This window comes from Trichosurus vulpecula, chromosome 5, assembly GCF_011100635.1.
Source record: "Trichosurus vulpecula isolate mTriVul1 chromosome 5, mTriVul1.pri, whole genome shotgun sequence".
NCBI lineage: Eukaryota > Metazoa > Chordata > Mammalia > Diprotodontia > Phalangeridae > Trichosurus > Trichosurus vulpecula.
Genome location: NC_050577.1, coordinates 9,087,380 through 9,103,089, shown reverse-complemented (window position 1 = coordinate 9,103,089; position 15,710 = coordinate 9,087,380). Strand labels below are relative to the sequence as shown.

General features: G+C 43.8%; 1 protein-coding gene across 1 annotated transcript in view; it reads left to right on the top strand.

The window, feature by feature from the left end:
• Positions 1-5,712: 5,712 nt before the first annotated feature.
• MEOX2 (mesenchyme homeobox 2) overlaps positions 5,713-15,710 on the top strand; it is an 86,120-nt gene continuing 76,122 nt past the window's right edge. The window contains exon 1 of the mRNA XM_036761349.1: positions 5,713-6,720. Coding sequence (XP_036617244.1) covers positions 6,177-6,720 — 544 coding nt within the window. The 5' untranslated portion in view covers positions 5,713-6,176. The remainder of the gene's footprint in view (positions 6,721-15,710) is intronic.

Here is a 15,710-nt window from a genome sequence, read left to right as displayed (position 1 = left end):
ATAAGAGCAGTGCCAAATTGCCCAAAGAAGTGATTCAAGCCTGGTGTGTTGATAATTGCTGGAATCATGATACAGGATTCATAGAATATTATTTTTTTTACAATTACCCAAGTCTCACCTGCTCTACCATCTCTATTATGAGATTCTATTTTCTTTTGCGTTGAATTTTTTTCTTTTTCAATTTACCTTTGAAGGATTTGTATTTTGGTGTATTTTATTTTGTTATTTGATACACGGAGCAAATGACATGCATTTCATACATAGAGCAGTGAGTATCTTTTACTGAAGAAATTCAAGAAACATTGAGTGAATTCATCAAAACTACCCCAGTTTCTTCCAGAAATTGTAAATCTAAATGGAGGATGACTAGTTCTGAAAGATTGGAAGGAACAATTGTTTAAGTATCTTGTATTTTTCCCAGAAGTAATGTCTGAATGTGTACATTCAGATTTCACTCACATATGGGTTACTTGTTGATCTGTTTGCTTTTTTGGGGGGCCAATGAGTCCTGATTAAATACTAACCAGGTGGGAGCATAGAAACTATTTTGTCTATAAACTGGGAAGGGGTGGGGGCAGTGGAAACTTGGGGAAAAATAATGCCAAAAAAATCACATCATCTGTGGATCCTGTGTTCATTGTTGTGGCTGGGTGACTGTTTTTTAGATGTGAGAAATACATTTTCCTATAAATAACATTTTTTTACCATTGGGATGATGACTGGATTTGATTCTTTAAAATTCTTCTGTTCAGTAAAACAAAGACAAGGAAAGAAATGCGATTCCTTTGAGAGTTCTAGAGGAAAACAGATTGTCTCCTCTCTGAAACACTTGGATTTCAACTTAGTTATATTAACATGCCTGATAGATAGAAATATATATATATATATATATATATATATATATATATATGGAGAGAGAGATAGAGAGACAGAGAGAGAGAGAGAGAGAGAGAGAGAGAGAGGGAGAGAGAGAGAGAGAGAGAGAGAGAGAGAGAGAGAGAGAGAGAGAGAGAGAGAGAGATGTTTTCTCCTTATATTTTAAAACAGGGAGAACATTATTTTTTTTTCCAGGGAAATTAATTTAACTCCTCTTCTTAAACAATCTAGAAATCTGTTTAAAATTTATACCTATATTGGTATTCTGAAAATTTATAATCGATTTTGCCTGGTAGAAACCTATTTTTTTTCTTGGAAACATACATGTACACATGCACACTCCCCTACAAAATCAGATCTTGGTGGAGGGAGATTGTTAGCATACATATGCACGCATGTGCTGTATACCTATACATTTAATTTAAATGATGTATGTGTACATATATACTTATATATATGTGTTTCCAAGGGAAATTAATCTATCAGGTAAGTTGCATTACAACTGTTTCCGTGTCTTTTATAAAATCAATTAAAAATGTCAACTCATAATGAATTTTAAATGTTTAGATTTCCTTTGAATTTTGGCATTATAGAAGACTGGCAACATTTGAAAGAAGAAGTAAAACAAATGCTTATAAGGATTTTTTTAGATTCTTCAAGGAGAGGATAAATTCTCTTTAATGCTCTCCAAATTTTAAAATATAGGGAAAAATCATTACACTTTCTCAGTCTCAATTTCAGTCTTTTTTTTTCCCTCTTAATTGCTTAGAGCTCAATCTGGTGGGCTGTGATGGTGCTGCATATGTAGGGTGTGAGGCAGTAACACTTGGCTACTTTAAAAAGCAATCTCTCCCACGTTCACGATCGCTGGGATTCATTTTCGAACGAGCTCAGCGGTTTGAAATCGTCATACAAACGAGGCATCGCATGACATGCCAGGTGATGTTCTCGGTGGCTTATTAAATAAATAAATGAATGAATGAATGAATGAATGAAGTTGTTAGAGCGTGATCTCCTTTTATGATTTACAGGGAAGTGCAGAAACAAAGGGAACGAATGCACTAAAAAGCTCCGATTGCTGCAGCAGCCGCTACCACAGCCCTCTTTTCCCAGGCTTGCGAGGCATTTTCCTTTCTGGCAGGAAATGGCAGCATTACCGCTATCCTACAGATGAGGAAACTGAGGCTCAGAGTTTTTTTTTCTTTTCAATTAATATTTACAGAGAACTTAGAATACCCATGCCCATGTTTATACCAGTCTCCTTAGTGTGACTTTGCAATAAAAGTCACAAGATGGGGGCAAAAACAAAATCCAGCATCCTATCATTTCAAAATCAATATAAGTGATCTGAAACTTCACACAACTGTCAGTCACTGAAAGGGATGCGTTAACCACCGGAGTGGGGCTTTATTGTTCTGTTTGCTTTCTGTAACTGATGGAGAAAGAGAAAATAAAAAGGAGGGCGGTGTTTCTCCTGTCTCTCCCTTGTATATACGTACACACCACAAGGAACGAAATTATGAGATAACTAAAAATCAAAAGGTTTTACTTCCAAATATGATCACTTTTTAAACGTCACATTAAAAAATCTTAAAACTATACTCATTTATGTGTGTATATATATGCATATGTACATCTATATTTATATTTATTATTTCCTCTAGGCAGCAATGGAATTAATTTCAAGTTCATTTTCCTGTAATTTGTGGAAAAGGAGCCTTGTGTATTTCTCCGGTAGAAGAAGGCTAAATCACGCGTGGACACGGGGCCCCGAATATCCTTCTGGCCCCCTGCACCGCCCCTTAAGCTTTGGGCTGGGCGAGTGTCTCGCTCCTTTCATTCGATTCAATGTCTCTGTCTCTATCTCTGTCTCTCTGTCTCTGTGTCTGTCTCTGTCTCTCTGTCTCTCTCTCTCTCTCTCTCTCTCTCTCTCTCTCTCTCTCTCTCCAGCCTCGTCGCCAGTCGTTTCTAAGGACTGATTGACAGGGGCAGGTTGGTTGGAAATTTCAGTGCCCTATCATAGGTTAGTCATTAACACCTGACCCAGGGGACTGGCAGAACTCAGCTCAGTCCTGGGGTAGTCGAGAGGAGGAATTTGTAGAGCAGGCATCTCTTGGTGCTAATTGACTAGGTTTACCAGAAATTCGATTGTTCTAGGCGGACCTGAAGCTTTCCAGTACCCTAACTTTCTGATTTCAGCGCTGAGGAGCACAAGCTAGTCTCTTTCTATTCAGCACGCCCAAAGCTAAACACAACTCTCAACTTGTGAGGATCGAACTCAGTCTCCCTGGGATGGAGGAGTCCCAGGCGGCAGGTCCAGATTCCCCAATGTTCTTGGTGCCGCGCAGGGGTGGGGGAAAGGGTGCCGCACTTTCTCTTGATCATCCAGTTAATTCCTCCCATCCCCCTGCCTTTGCCCACAGACAAGCTAGGGGCTAACCAAGCCCAGAGTCCTGGTGAGCTTGCTTCCCTTTGTACTTTAAGGTTTAATATCAGAGCCCATATTGAAACCATAAACACAAGGAGAAATCAGACAAATATTCCACCCCGAAGGTAAGCGAACCCCCCCCCCTCCCTTTCCCTCATACCCTGAGCCCAGCCTATCGCCCCCAGTTCCCTGAAAAGGGAGTGGCAGGCACCCCTCCACCCTTGTCAGGCTTTTGGGAGAGTGGAGGGCCCCAACACGAGGAAGGGGCTCCCTCAAATCACAGTCAGGGCCCGTCTGCCTTACCGTCGGTCCCTGGCAGTCTACAGCTCCCAGTTCTCACCAACACTGCCCCAAAGATCAGGGCAGGCAGGCAGGCAGCTGGTGGACAAAAGTTTTCGGTTTTTTTTTTTTTTAACCAAAGTCTGCAAAACTAATTTCCCTCAGAATAGGGCTCAATTTCCGTTTAAGAAAACAGCTCTCACAAATCGCACAATTCCTTCTGCCCCCCCCCCCCCAGCCAAGGATAACAATTTTATCTTTCACACGGTTCTGAGGGTGTGTGTCCATCGGCAGCCCACAAATTGTCCCAGGGCTTAAAAGGTAAAAAGGGCGTAAACCGGCGTGAGGGAGTAGAAGGACAGGATAAGTCAGACTTCAGGGAAGTTTGGGGAACCCCCTCAGTGGATGGTCTATAGTATCCGTAACAAAAGCCACTTGTCCGCCCTATTTTCTTGTGTCTTCTTTCCTCGTCAAAGATTCTGGGTCCCTCACTATTTGGGAGGGACACTTGAGACAACGAAAATACTGAGGCCCTCACGTTGTTTACGGAGGCTGCCATCAGCCTCAGCCTTTGGGAAGGAGCCCAGTTAGGGAAGGGTATTTACAGCTCGGACTCCGGACTGACTGACTTCTGCAGACCCTTCCCACCCAGTCTGTGACCTTTATGAATCCATTGCCCTGTCTCCATCCTTAAAGGGGAGGTTAGCACCCAGAAGTGGTGGTGGTAGGCCGTAGAAGTGTCTAGGGTGTGTGTGTGTGTGTGTGTCATCCCCCCTCTCCCCCCCACCCAAACTAGAAGAAAATCCCATCCAATTCCCCCCAAGAATAAGTTTCCAAGGCTGGATGGAGCCTGTGGCCTCTGAATTCCTTGCAACTTGGAAAATCAAAAAATTCGGTAAGGTAGAAAACATCCACACCCGCAGCTACCGAAAAGGAGCAGCCGATCCCCTGGGACTTCTCTAAACACGAAACCCGAGTTTGGGGGGCTATGATTTTTCTCCTTCATGGATTAGGGTGTGATAATGAGTGAGAAGCCTTCGCTCCTGAAGCATTGAGCTGAGTCTAGGAGTACTATAAACACATCCCTGCTCTGAGAACTAGTAGATTTCTGATTCTTCTCGAGGATGGCAAAGTATTCCCCCGTTCAGGCAAATGGATCAATAAAGGCAGTCAGACAAAGGGATGTTTGTTTGAGCCCGGTGTGGGAGTAGCCACCTGGGACTGCAGGTGAGGCTGCTGGTGCTTTGGGCTCAGAGGTTGGCTGGCTCCGCCTAAGGCTCGCTTCCTCCCACTTCCATCCTGAGCCTCATCCCTCCCCCCCCCGCCGCGCCCCACAGTGAGATAGGAGCCCATTTCCGCCTGTAAAAGTCTAGCCAACCCCGCAACCTCTGATGGGGTTCCTCTGTTCGCCATCAACTGCACACCCCGCAGGCCCCAGAAAAAGGAGAGGACAGCACGGTTCCCGAGGCCCGGGTTGGAGAGCAGCATCTACCCTGGCTTCTGGCTCCGCCCGTAGAATTAGGGCACTGCCCCGTTTTCAGCTCCTACCCTAGCCCCTCTACACAGCTTCTCCCAGCTGCGCCTATTTGCAGATGTGCATGCAGATGTGCACGAATGGCGACAATGTTTCCAAACAAAGTAACAAATAAGCAGAAACAAAGTTTCCCCGGAAAGAAAAAGTTGAACTTTGGACTAGCTTTTCGTTGGGCTCGGACGCTCTGCCTCCAAGGGCGGGTGGGCGTGAGAATGAGTATACGCGTGTGTGTGTAAATGTGTGTGTGTGTGTGTGTAAGTGTGGATGTATGTGTTTGTGTGCGAGTATGTGTGAATGTGTGTTTGAGTGTGTGGGAAAGTGGGGGGGGGCACTCCCCTGGGGCCGTCTATGCAAACGAAGGCCCCACTTTCCCTCGGGGCCCAGCTAGGTGAGCCACCCAGGAGCAGCCCCGGGCTTGGGGAGGTGGGAAGAGGAGTCCGGAGGAGCTCGGGCTGGGCGGCGGCTACGGCGGAGCCGGCAGGGAGCGGAGCGGCCGTTTGGGAGGGAGTCCGCATGTGGTCAGCGCGGGGTTCCTAAGCCAGCCCCCAGCTCACATTACACTCTATTTATAACCTCCCGAAGCCGTTTCCCCCTCGCAGGCAGGCAGGCAGGCAGCATTCTCTGGGACCACCTTCTCTTGGCTTCCACCTCTCTCCTCCTCTTCCTCCTCCACCTCCTCCTCCTCCTCCTCCTCCTCCTCCTCCTCCTCCTCCTCCTCCTCCTCCTCCTCCTCCCCTTGACATCGGAGCGTCCGAAAGCTGCAGCGAGGCCGGACGATTCCTCCTTCCTTTTCTCTCTTCCTCTTGCTCCTTCCAGGAGCTGGCACAGCCGGCGGCCGGCCGGACCGACAGACGCACGGCCAGATCCAGCCCCCCAAACTTCTCTTGGCCCGTCCCAGCCGGGCAGGACAGGACAGGGCAGAGCAGGGCCAAACCGGGCAGCCCGGGTCCGGATCGGGGCGGGGGCTCTGAGTACACTTCTGGCTGACCCAGGACGGCGGAGGTGGAGGCATCCGTCCGTAAGCTCCCGCCGCCGGGCAGCAGCCGCGCCTCGCATGCTATGGAGCATCCGCTCTTCGGCTGCCTGCGCAGCCCTCACGGCACTGCGCAGGGCCTGCACCCATTCTCGCAGTCTTCCCTGGCCCTTCACGGCCGCTCGGACCACATGTCTTACCCCGAGCTCTCGCCCTCCGCCTCGTCGTGTATAATCGCTGGCTACGCCAACGAGGAGGGCATGTTCGCCAGTCAGCACCACCCGCGCGGCCACCACCACCACCACCATCACCACCACCATCACCCACAGGCACCCCCGCCGCCGCCGCCGCCACCACCCCCGCCGCAGCATCAGGCGCTGCAGGGCAGCTGGCACCTCCCGCCCCTGACTTCGCCTCCCGCCGCCGCTCGCCACAGCCTGTGCCTGCAACCCGACGCCGGCGGCGGCCCGGAGCTGGGCGGCAGTGCTCAGGGTTTGTGTGCCTCGTCGGGCACCTTGGGTGCCAGCACACCCACGGGGGCGGCTTGCGCGCCGGGGGACTACGGGCGCCAGGCTCTGTCCCCTGGGGACGCGGAGAAGAGGGCGGGCAAGAGGAAGAGCGACAGTTCTGGTAAGGAGCCGTCGGGGCCTGAGGGAAGGTGACCCTTCTGGGGAGTGGGCGAGGCCCGCTGTTTGGTGGACGGGCATCGCCGGTGTGGGCGACTGGGCTTATTTCCAGGGGGAGAAGCTCAGCATGCGCTCTCTCTCTCTCTCTCTCTCTCTCTCTCTCTCTCTCTCTCTCTCTCACACACACACACACACACGCATACACGCACACACACACACACAGACACACACACACACACACGAGTCAAACGGACACTCGCACACAAGTACCCACAGCCAGACGGGTACAGTGACGAATACATTCAGAGACATACAGGTGACCGATGCACGCGCAGGTGTCGGAGCACTGATGGGCAGGTTCTCCGACCCACTCAGGAGGATAGCCAGAGACGGAGGAAGACAGTTACAGATGCATAGACGATCAGTCACATGCAAACACAAGAATATGTGATGTATTGATCGTTGAAAGCGCGGTAGACTTGAAGCCAGTGAGTATAATAGGACTCTCAACTTTGCGAGTCGATGGTCAGAACTCCTCGATCCTCTACCCTCATCTAGGATTGTATGAGATGCTCCCTGCGGTACCCGTGGCTACCTAGATTCAGGCAGGGACTCTGACGGCATCTGGGTCTTGGGGCTTCGGGGCAGCTCGAGAGCACGTGACAGCGCCTTCTTTCAGTTGGTCACTTAGCATTTTTTCCAGGCTGAAGAGGGAGATTCGTGGAGCAGTCTCCCTCTCGCTCTTGCTAGTGCTGGGCCCTTCCTGGGGCTGCTTCGGACTCACTCGGCGGCCACCAGCCAGTCCTTCCTCCACCTTTTCCTATACTTAGCTGGATTTCAAAATTCTTGTGCAATCTTTGGAACCTTTGCAGTAGAACTTGGCAAAGTTCATGTGAAAAAATAATCCCTTAATTCTGATGAAAGAGTACTTTAAATGACCTAGGAATCCCAAAGTGAAAAAGTGGGGATCCCTGAGAGTTGCGGAGTAAAGGGCGATTTCCAAAGTCTGAAGTTTGCCCTTGACTCTGTATTTAAAGGGTGCCCTTTGTGCATTGCCAAAAGGTAGCTGGCGCACTTAACTAACCGTGTGTTGGAGGAAACAATGTTTCTTGATGTTGGTCCCTATTAAGGGGGTGCTTTCTGGAAAACAGAATTCGCGTATCCACAACAGGGAAAGTTATTTCCCAAGTGGTTAGAACCCCGAGAACAAGTAGAGGGGGTCTTGTCCAAAAGCTGAGAAAGTGGCCACATGCCGGGTTATCCTGGGTTCAGGAAAAAAAACAAACAAAAAAACCCAAGCCTGAGGCACTTAAGGTCCCTCAGGTGCGGAAGCCATAGGAAAGAGTTTTGGAGATCTGATCTGCCAGATAAGAAAAGGCCTAGGGGAAGCATCTCTGACCTCTTTGTCATGGCTCACAGCTGAATTCATAGCGCCAGAGGCAGCGGGGAAAACCAGTAAGCGATCTTTGGGTAAGGAATTCTTGGAGTATTTTCAGTAGCAAGACTAGGAACCCGGTTTTCTTCTTGAATCTAAGAACTGCTATGATTCGTTTTTGTTGTTTTTTTTTTACAAATCATTTGGCAATTTATCCCGCCCCCCTCATTTTACGGGCAGTTATCAGCTTAAAAAAATTACCAAAATTATAATAAAGTCCAAGTGGCTTGAGCTCTTAGGCTTTAAAGCGTTTTATGTGGAATCCAAATGTTCTTCAGTATTAGGCATGAAGGAAACTTTTTCAAGGAAGCTTTAAGGTGAATGTAAATCATCGTGTCACAACTTCGAAATCTAGCCCCTTCTTATCAGTGTTAGGAGTGAACATAGCCTTCCCAAATCAGGACTGCTTTATCCAAGAAAACAAATTAATTTTCTCATACGTTATTGGTGGGCTGGACAAACCAGGCGTAGTTTAATGTTCTTAAAATGGTGACAAATAACAATATTAATCAAATCTACTATTATGCCTATTTCCTTGGGGGTGGGGAGAAGGAAGATACCTTCAAAATTCATTCATTATAGAAAGTTTTTTTGAAAAGTCTCTTATAAACACAATATTTTATATCACTGGAATATTTGGAAGTGAAAGACATTTTAGGTGACATTTTAGGTACCAGGAGCTCTGGAAATGAGTAGTTTATTGGATGAATTGTTCTTTTTGTTTACTGACCTGAACATTTCTCTCTCTCTCTCTCTCTCTCTCTCTCTCTCTCTCTCTCTCTCTCTCTCTCTCTCTCCCTCTCTCTCTCTCTCTCTCTCTCTCTCTCTCTCTCTCTCTCTCTCTCTCACACACACACACACACACACACAAATTATTTTGATTGGAGAAAGATAGGAATGGGGGGGGTAGGAGTGCATTAACTTATTTCTGTTGATAGATTCCCGAGAAAACTCTTCCCCCCCCCCCTTTTAAAGCAAGATTGTACATATTTATTTTTGGCCATAGCTACCAACATAACGAAATAGCATCCTGCAAATCCATGTTCTTGCCGGCCGAAGCTCATGTCTGAAGTACTAGCAGAATGGTGACAATTTGTGTCTGCTGCTGCCCATACAGTTACTGGGTGAGCATTTGAGTGGGAAAGGCCAATTAGTCATCACCCAGGATAGGTTCACTTGGGATTTCTAGTGATCATTCACTTGGATGGAATAGCCCCGAAGGATCTTCAGCTAACGGAAGTGAAACAGCATCCCCAGTTTTAGCAGCAGAGGCAGTGAAGTTCTCTTGAAAAATGCTATGTGAACTGGAGCTATCACTACTCTTCTCTTCTCTTCTCTTCTCTTCTCTTCTCTTCTCTTCTCTTCTCTTCTCTTCTCTTCTCTTCTCTTCTCTTCTCTTCCTTCCTTCCTTCCTTCCCTTTCATCTTGCAATTTACTGAGTTCAGGTTCTAACCCTCATTCTGACTCTAGTACCCCTTCCACCTCCACCTTCTGTGAGTTACCTTGAAAACTCATTCACTTCATGATCCCGTAAGATCTTCTTAATACAGCAGAACATAATATAAAGGGCAAAAATATGAAGTTGTTGAAATTGGTATATCTTATCCATTTCTCAATTTTCCTCACACATTCTCTGCATTTCTAAAAAAAATGAAATTTAAATCAGTTGATGCTACTTTATAAATGATGAAAACAGCACGGCGGAAGCCAGTCCTCATTTACTTGAATGTGTGTACTTGGCATTTATTCATGCTGTATTAGTATTTATACCCCCCCATTCCTATCTTTCTCCAATCAAAATAATTTGTGTGTGTGTGTGTGTGTGTGTGTGTGAGAGAGAGAGAGAGAGAGAGAGAGAGAGAGAGAGGGAGGGAGGGAGAGAGAGAGAGAGAGAGAGAGAGAGAGAGAGAGAGAGAGAGAGAGAGAGAGAAATGTTCAGGTCAGTAAACAAAAAGAACAATTCATCCAATAAACTACTCATTTCCAGAGCTCCTGGTACCTAAAATGTCACCTAATTTAGAGTGAAAATTAAAGCAAACAAAATCCCCACTGAATAAAACTCACATCGTACTCACTAGCATCTACTTACAACACATACATATGCACATACTTCTGTAATTTATATGTAATCTGTATATTTGTATATAATCGTTATATTTCTATGGAGCGAAGGGGAGGGCAGATGATAGCTCCTATCTCCCAGGGTTATAATGAGGATCAAATGAGGTAATATATGTTTGTTTTTTCACAAAACTTAGCCTTCCATACAAAGTAAAGCTATTACATGATAGAAGCAATTTATATGTACTTATATGTGCCATATTTAAACCATGTCTGTCAATAGATAGATATATAAATATAGTATAGACAGGCAGGTTTAAACACTAAGATTTGAACCTGTTACCATTTTCACAGTAGAAAAACTGCTTTAAAATCCCAGTAAATTACATGCTGTAATAGAAAGATAGCCTTCGATTTAGGTTGTTTGGTTGGTTTTAGTTGAGTCTAGAAGCAAACTTTTATGGCCTATGGGCTTCCATAAGTATTTTTATTAGTAATTGACAATAACCAAGTTTAATAGAAAAACACACAGTCACTAAATGTGTATTAAACAGTTTTGCAGCCCTAAACCCACTTTGCTTCCAGCATCATTAGCAGCACCAACATCTGCTCTGTCTTCAAAGGGCCTCTTAAAAAATCCAAACTTTACAACTGTACTTAAAATAATCAGTAGAAAGCAGGTGATTCCGAAAAAAAGAGTCTATAAATAGTGTGAATTGCTTGGCTTCAATTACTTTTGAGTGCCCTCCAAACTCTGTGGTAATAGGAATAAGCTGTAGTTTGAGAGAGAAAGAAGCAAAGCTGATTGATTCCCCAATCTGACTCCAGTTTTTGCCCAGGAATTAGGCTGAACAGAAACAAGAACTACTGTAACCCAAGAAGGCTTTGCTTTTTCCAGAAAGAATCAATTTATACAGTTTTCATAAAAAATTATTATCAAGAAAGAATCCATCAACTAATTGCTTATCACTGAAGTATGAAATAGTAATATTGGATTGACCAAAAGTCTGATAAAGAAACCTGCTAGCCTAAAATTATCCTTAAAATATACTGGAAGGAATAGAAGTTGGGATGTGGGTTTTCCTTCCATTTTGAAACCTACCAAAATGCATTAATTTCCTTTCCATTGGGCCTCTGGGAATCCTTTGCCAGCCTAGTACTCACAGAGTATGGACCTTGGCAACAGAACAGTTCCTTTCCTTTTGTGGGTCGGACCTTGTATACGGAGGAGGTTCTGACCAGCAGTGACTGCGTGATCTACGCCTCACTCGGCTCATGCGTGCAGTTTTTCTTGTGATCCTGTTTGACTAACTGTGATATTGGAAGTGTATAGAAGTCCAATTTATGCACTTTTCTGTTCCTTCATAGGAAGTGTCACTCCTGTGTTATACAGGTTTGATTGTGAGAATTAAGAAAAAAAACATCTTATTGAATGTGGAGGAAAGGCTGGATGAGAAATCATCCACCTTTCCCAATTAGAACCTCTTCTAATGAATAGAAGCAGTGGGGGCAGGGGGAGGGAATTCTTAATTTACTTGCTTGTGGCTCTTGTTTGTATGACCAGTTAATGGGAGATGGATGTGAAAAATTCCAACTTCACAGGAACTGTACATGAAAAAAAATAGAAAACCGTCTTTTGATCATTATTGGGCCTTAGCTGTAGATATGGCCAGGTCTCAAGAGAATATGTTGATGAGGACAGACAGACAGACAAGCTACATGTTTATTTCAGGGTCTTCCTTGGTAAATCGCAATTGATCACATGAAATCACATACTCAAAGGGATACTTAAAAATTTTAGTCAAATTATGTTTTGAAATGACAGCACATTTGAAAAAAAGAGATCAAATATTTAATTCAGGGGTTCTTAACCTGTGGTCTGTGAACTTATTTAAAAAAAAATTGATAACCGTCTTTCAGGAGGATTGGTTTCCTTTATAATCTTCTGTATTTTATTGTATGCAGTGAAAAATAGGATTCTGAGGAGCCCATTGATAAGTTCACGGGGCTGACAAAGGGATCCAGGATATAAACAAGACTGAGAACTCTTAATTTAAAGCAAAGCACCAAAGTGCTTTAGGATTGCCCTTCACACTGATCATGGAAGAACCAGCAGGAGTTCTAGAGCAGCTCCTGGGCCAGAACCCAAAGTACAGGGAGGCTGGGGAGTTAGAGAAGGAAGTTTAGTATCTGCTTATGAAACCAATCAGCCGTGAGGCTTTCCAAGTTATCTGAATAATTCAATTCTGTATTCACTGCAGTCTCATTTCCAGGCTTTGTAGAAACAGCAGCACCTCCCCACCCCCAACACACACACACACACACACACACACACACACACACATGAATACACACTTTTTTCCCCCCAGAATATTGTAGCTGGCTATTGGACCTGTAGGGTGGCAAAATCGTGAATGGTGATCAGACCTATTCTTTAGGAGGAAGAAAGGGAGCGCTGGGGCAGCAATGGTGCAGTATTCATTACTGCTCCTCCCCTCACCCCTTTTAAGAAATATTAAACAGCCTATAGGCGTGCTACTTCACAAGCTGCTTTCCCCGGCTCCTGTCAAATCTGGTTTCAAATCTCGGTGCATCTCAGGATGCTTCAGACTTGACTTCAGACTCCTTCTGGGCTCAGTTAAATGACAACAGCACCAGGGTGGGGGGAAAAGGCACATACCCACAGGGACCGAGAGGAGCCAAGCTCTGGCATTCATTTCTAATGAAGAATGAGTCTGCCCACTTAAGAGTGCCCTGCCGGCCAGGGCTCATGGCACGAAATTGTTTCTGAAATCATTTTCGGCCTGGATCAGTTTTCTAGTCACTATGACCAAATCTTTACTCAGCTTAAAATCAGGCCTGTATTGAGGCCTCTATGAGCCACAGTATCTGCTTTGTTTTTGGGATACCTTTTGTAATACCAAGCATTAGTTAGTTGCCATGTAGGTGAGGGTTCTCCTAGCTGAATTTGGGGAACTGGGGCTCACTCCAAAAGTCAGTGTGCTCAGGAAGTTAGCCCCCCAGACCCCAAAATGAGCACAGGAGTGTTGGCATACACAAAGTCAGTAGACTCATAAGGTAGCTTTTAGTGTGTGTGTATGTGTGTGTGTGTGTGTGTGTGTGTGTGTGATTCATGAATGTTTTTACCATTTACTTCTCCATTTGGTCGCCTCTTAAAAACTGAGCTCTCTCCAAAATGGAAAGCTGCTTTGGGCTAGGAATCCTTTTGGATTCTCCTGAAAGAAAAATTGTCCACAAAGACAGAACATGCAGCAACTGAAAGGGAACTCAAAATGTAACTGACTTGGAGATTCCTGAATCCTAATAGTCAGCGAGTTATAAAACGCTGCTGGAAGAAAGCTTGAAGAAACATTTTTTGTCTCATGTTACTCAATCTGAATTGTAGCAAGTCAGTTGTTTCACAGATAACATTCAGTCACTTAATAAGTCAGAAATCCTCAAACAGTCAATTTACTAAAATATGGACTTGGGTTTTCCCAAGTTTTCTTTCTTTTTTTCCCCCATAAATTTCTATTGAATTTTTTTTTTGTTTTAAAGTGCTATTTGCTGATACTTGAGGTACCATAATATTTAAATTAGTTTGCATCAAGTCATCAAATACATTTTAAATTACGTGATAATTTTAGTGAATTCTTTTTATTGTTCATGCTCGTACATATTTATGTCTGTTGGCAGCATGTATTAAATGGGCTATTTGAGAACACAAAGCTGCTGAAGTATCCAAGAATGTTATACGCATATACAGGAGATTATTTGGGAAGAGCTCATTATTTCACACATTATTAGTCATTGCCAATTATGAAAAAAATTCAGAATGTAGCTGAATAAATATATAACTTCACAAATGCATTTAGGGTTATATAAATATACTTGTTACTGAGTTATCTTGTTTTCCAGTATTCAAGAGAGTTCACCGTTGATTTGGTTGAGCAGAATGGTCACTCTTTATTTCAATATAAATTTTCACTTAAGATATGTGGGAAGAGGGAGAGTGCCCCTATGGTAGGCCTCTGTGATATATTACCCATGTAAATGGGCATTCTTAGATAAGATTCATATTAATCTGCAGAGAGCTATTGCAGAGAGCCAAAGAGGTAAAAGGTGGTAGGTAGAGCTGGTTTATAGAAGAGAAAACATTCAACCATGAATCAGTCTCCCTGGCTTTCCCAACTAATATAGTAGGCATACTGGATTTTTGACTCTGTATGTAAAAAAAATTACTAAGTTCTAATATAATATAATATGTTTTCAATGGCTGTAAGTGAACAATTAAAAAAATAAAACAACACTACCTTAAGAAGACATCATCTAAAAATAATGATGTCCACAGACTAATTTTAGTATCCACTAATTTTTCAAAAGTCTTTACAGTATTTTAAGAGCATGGTATTCATTACCAGATCATAGTAGCAGGATCTCTAAAGTTCTCATTGACAGAATGTTACATTCTCATCTTGTTGGACCTTTTGTTTTCCAGTGTTTCGCAGACCTGAATTAACTTCTATATTTCCATGCGAAATGACTGTTATCACAACATGCACTTCATGATTTCCATCTTTAGTTGGGCTCATTATTTGTTTTAGTAAGCATTCCTTTTTCTCTCTGATGGATGGCAGGAGTATTTGAATTTTTGTCTATAGGAAAATAAGGCAGATTTTGGAAATCTGAAGGAGAGATGTTTTTAGAGACTGTATTTGAGAACTCTTGCTTGGCTTGGGATTAGCCAGATAATGAAATGAAAATCAAAGAACAGAGAACCCACTTGCTCCACCAGGGAAGGCAAGGGGGGCAGTTCTATGAAAGGGAGACTTCCAAAATAAAAACTGAAAACACACAATTCCATAAAATTGAGAGTTCTGAATAGAAATATTAAAGAGATGAGTGCAGAATGCAGAGATAGGATATTCCCATTAAAATTATTGGTGTCATTTGAGGGGATTCCCTAGTAAAGACAAGAGATTTGGGGGGGGGGTGGAGTTTAGAGGTCTTCTAATCCAGATTTTTTTATTTTATAGGCAAGGCAATTGAGACCCAGAGAAGTTAAATTACTTGTGAGTGGTCACACAGGGAGGAAATAAGAAAGCCAGGTGCCTTGATGTACCACAATCTTTTTGTAGCACCATGATGCCTCTTTTATCATAAACAAAATAGAAATCATTACTATACAAAATAAACCAAAAAAAGTTAAATTTGAACTTGGGGTAGATGGTACCAGAAAATTGGTAGCCACTGCATTGTCAGCCTGGATTTCTGTTCAGAAAAGGCTAACTGTGACATTCCTCGCTTCAACTACAGTCTTGGGCTGTCATCACAGTCATCATCGTCATCCTCTTCCTCATCATCATTTTTGTAATTTTTCCATTCTTTTTTATTTATTTGCATGTTCTTCCTGAATATTTTGACATAATTCTATCATTATGGAATTGAAAGGTTTTTCATTCTTCCTATAGACTTGAGGACAGAAAGCACACAGGAAA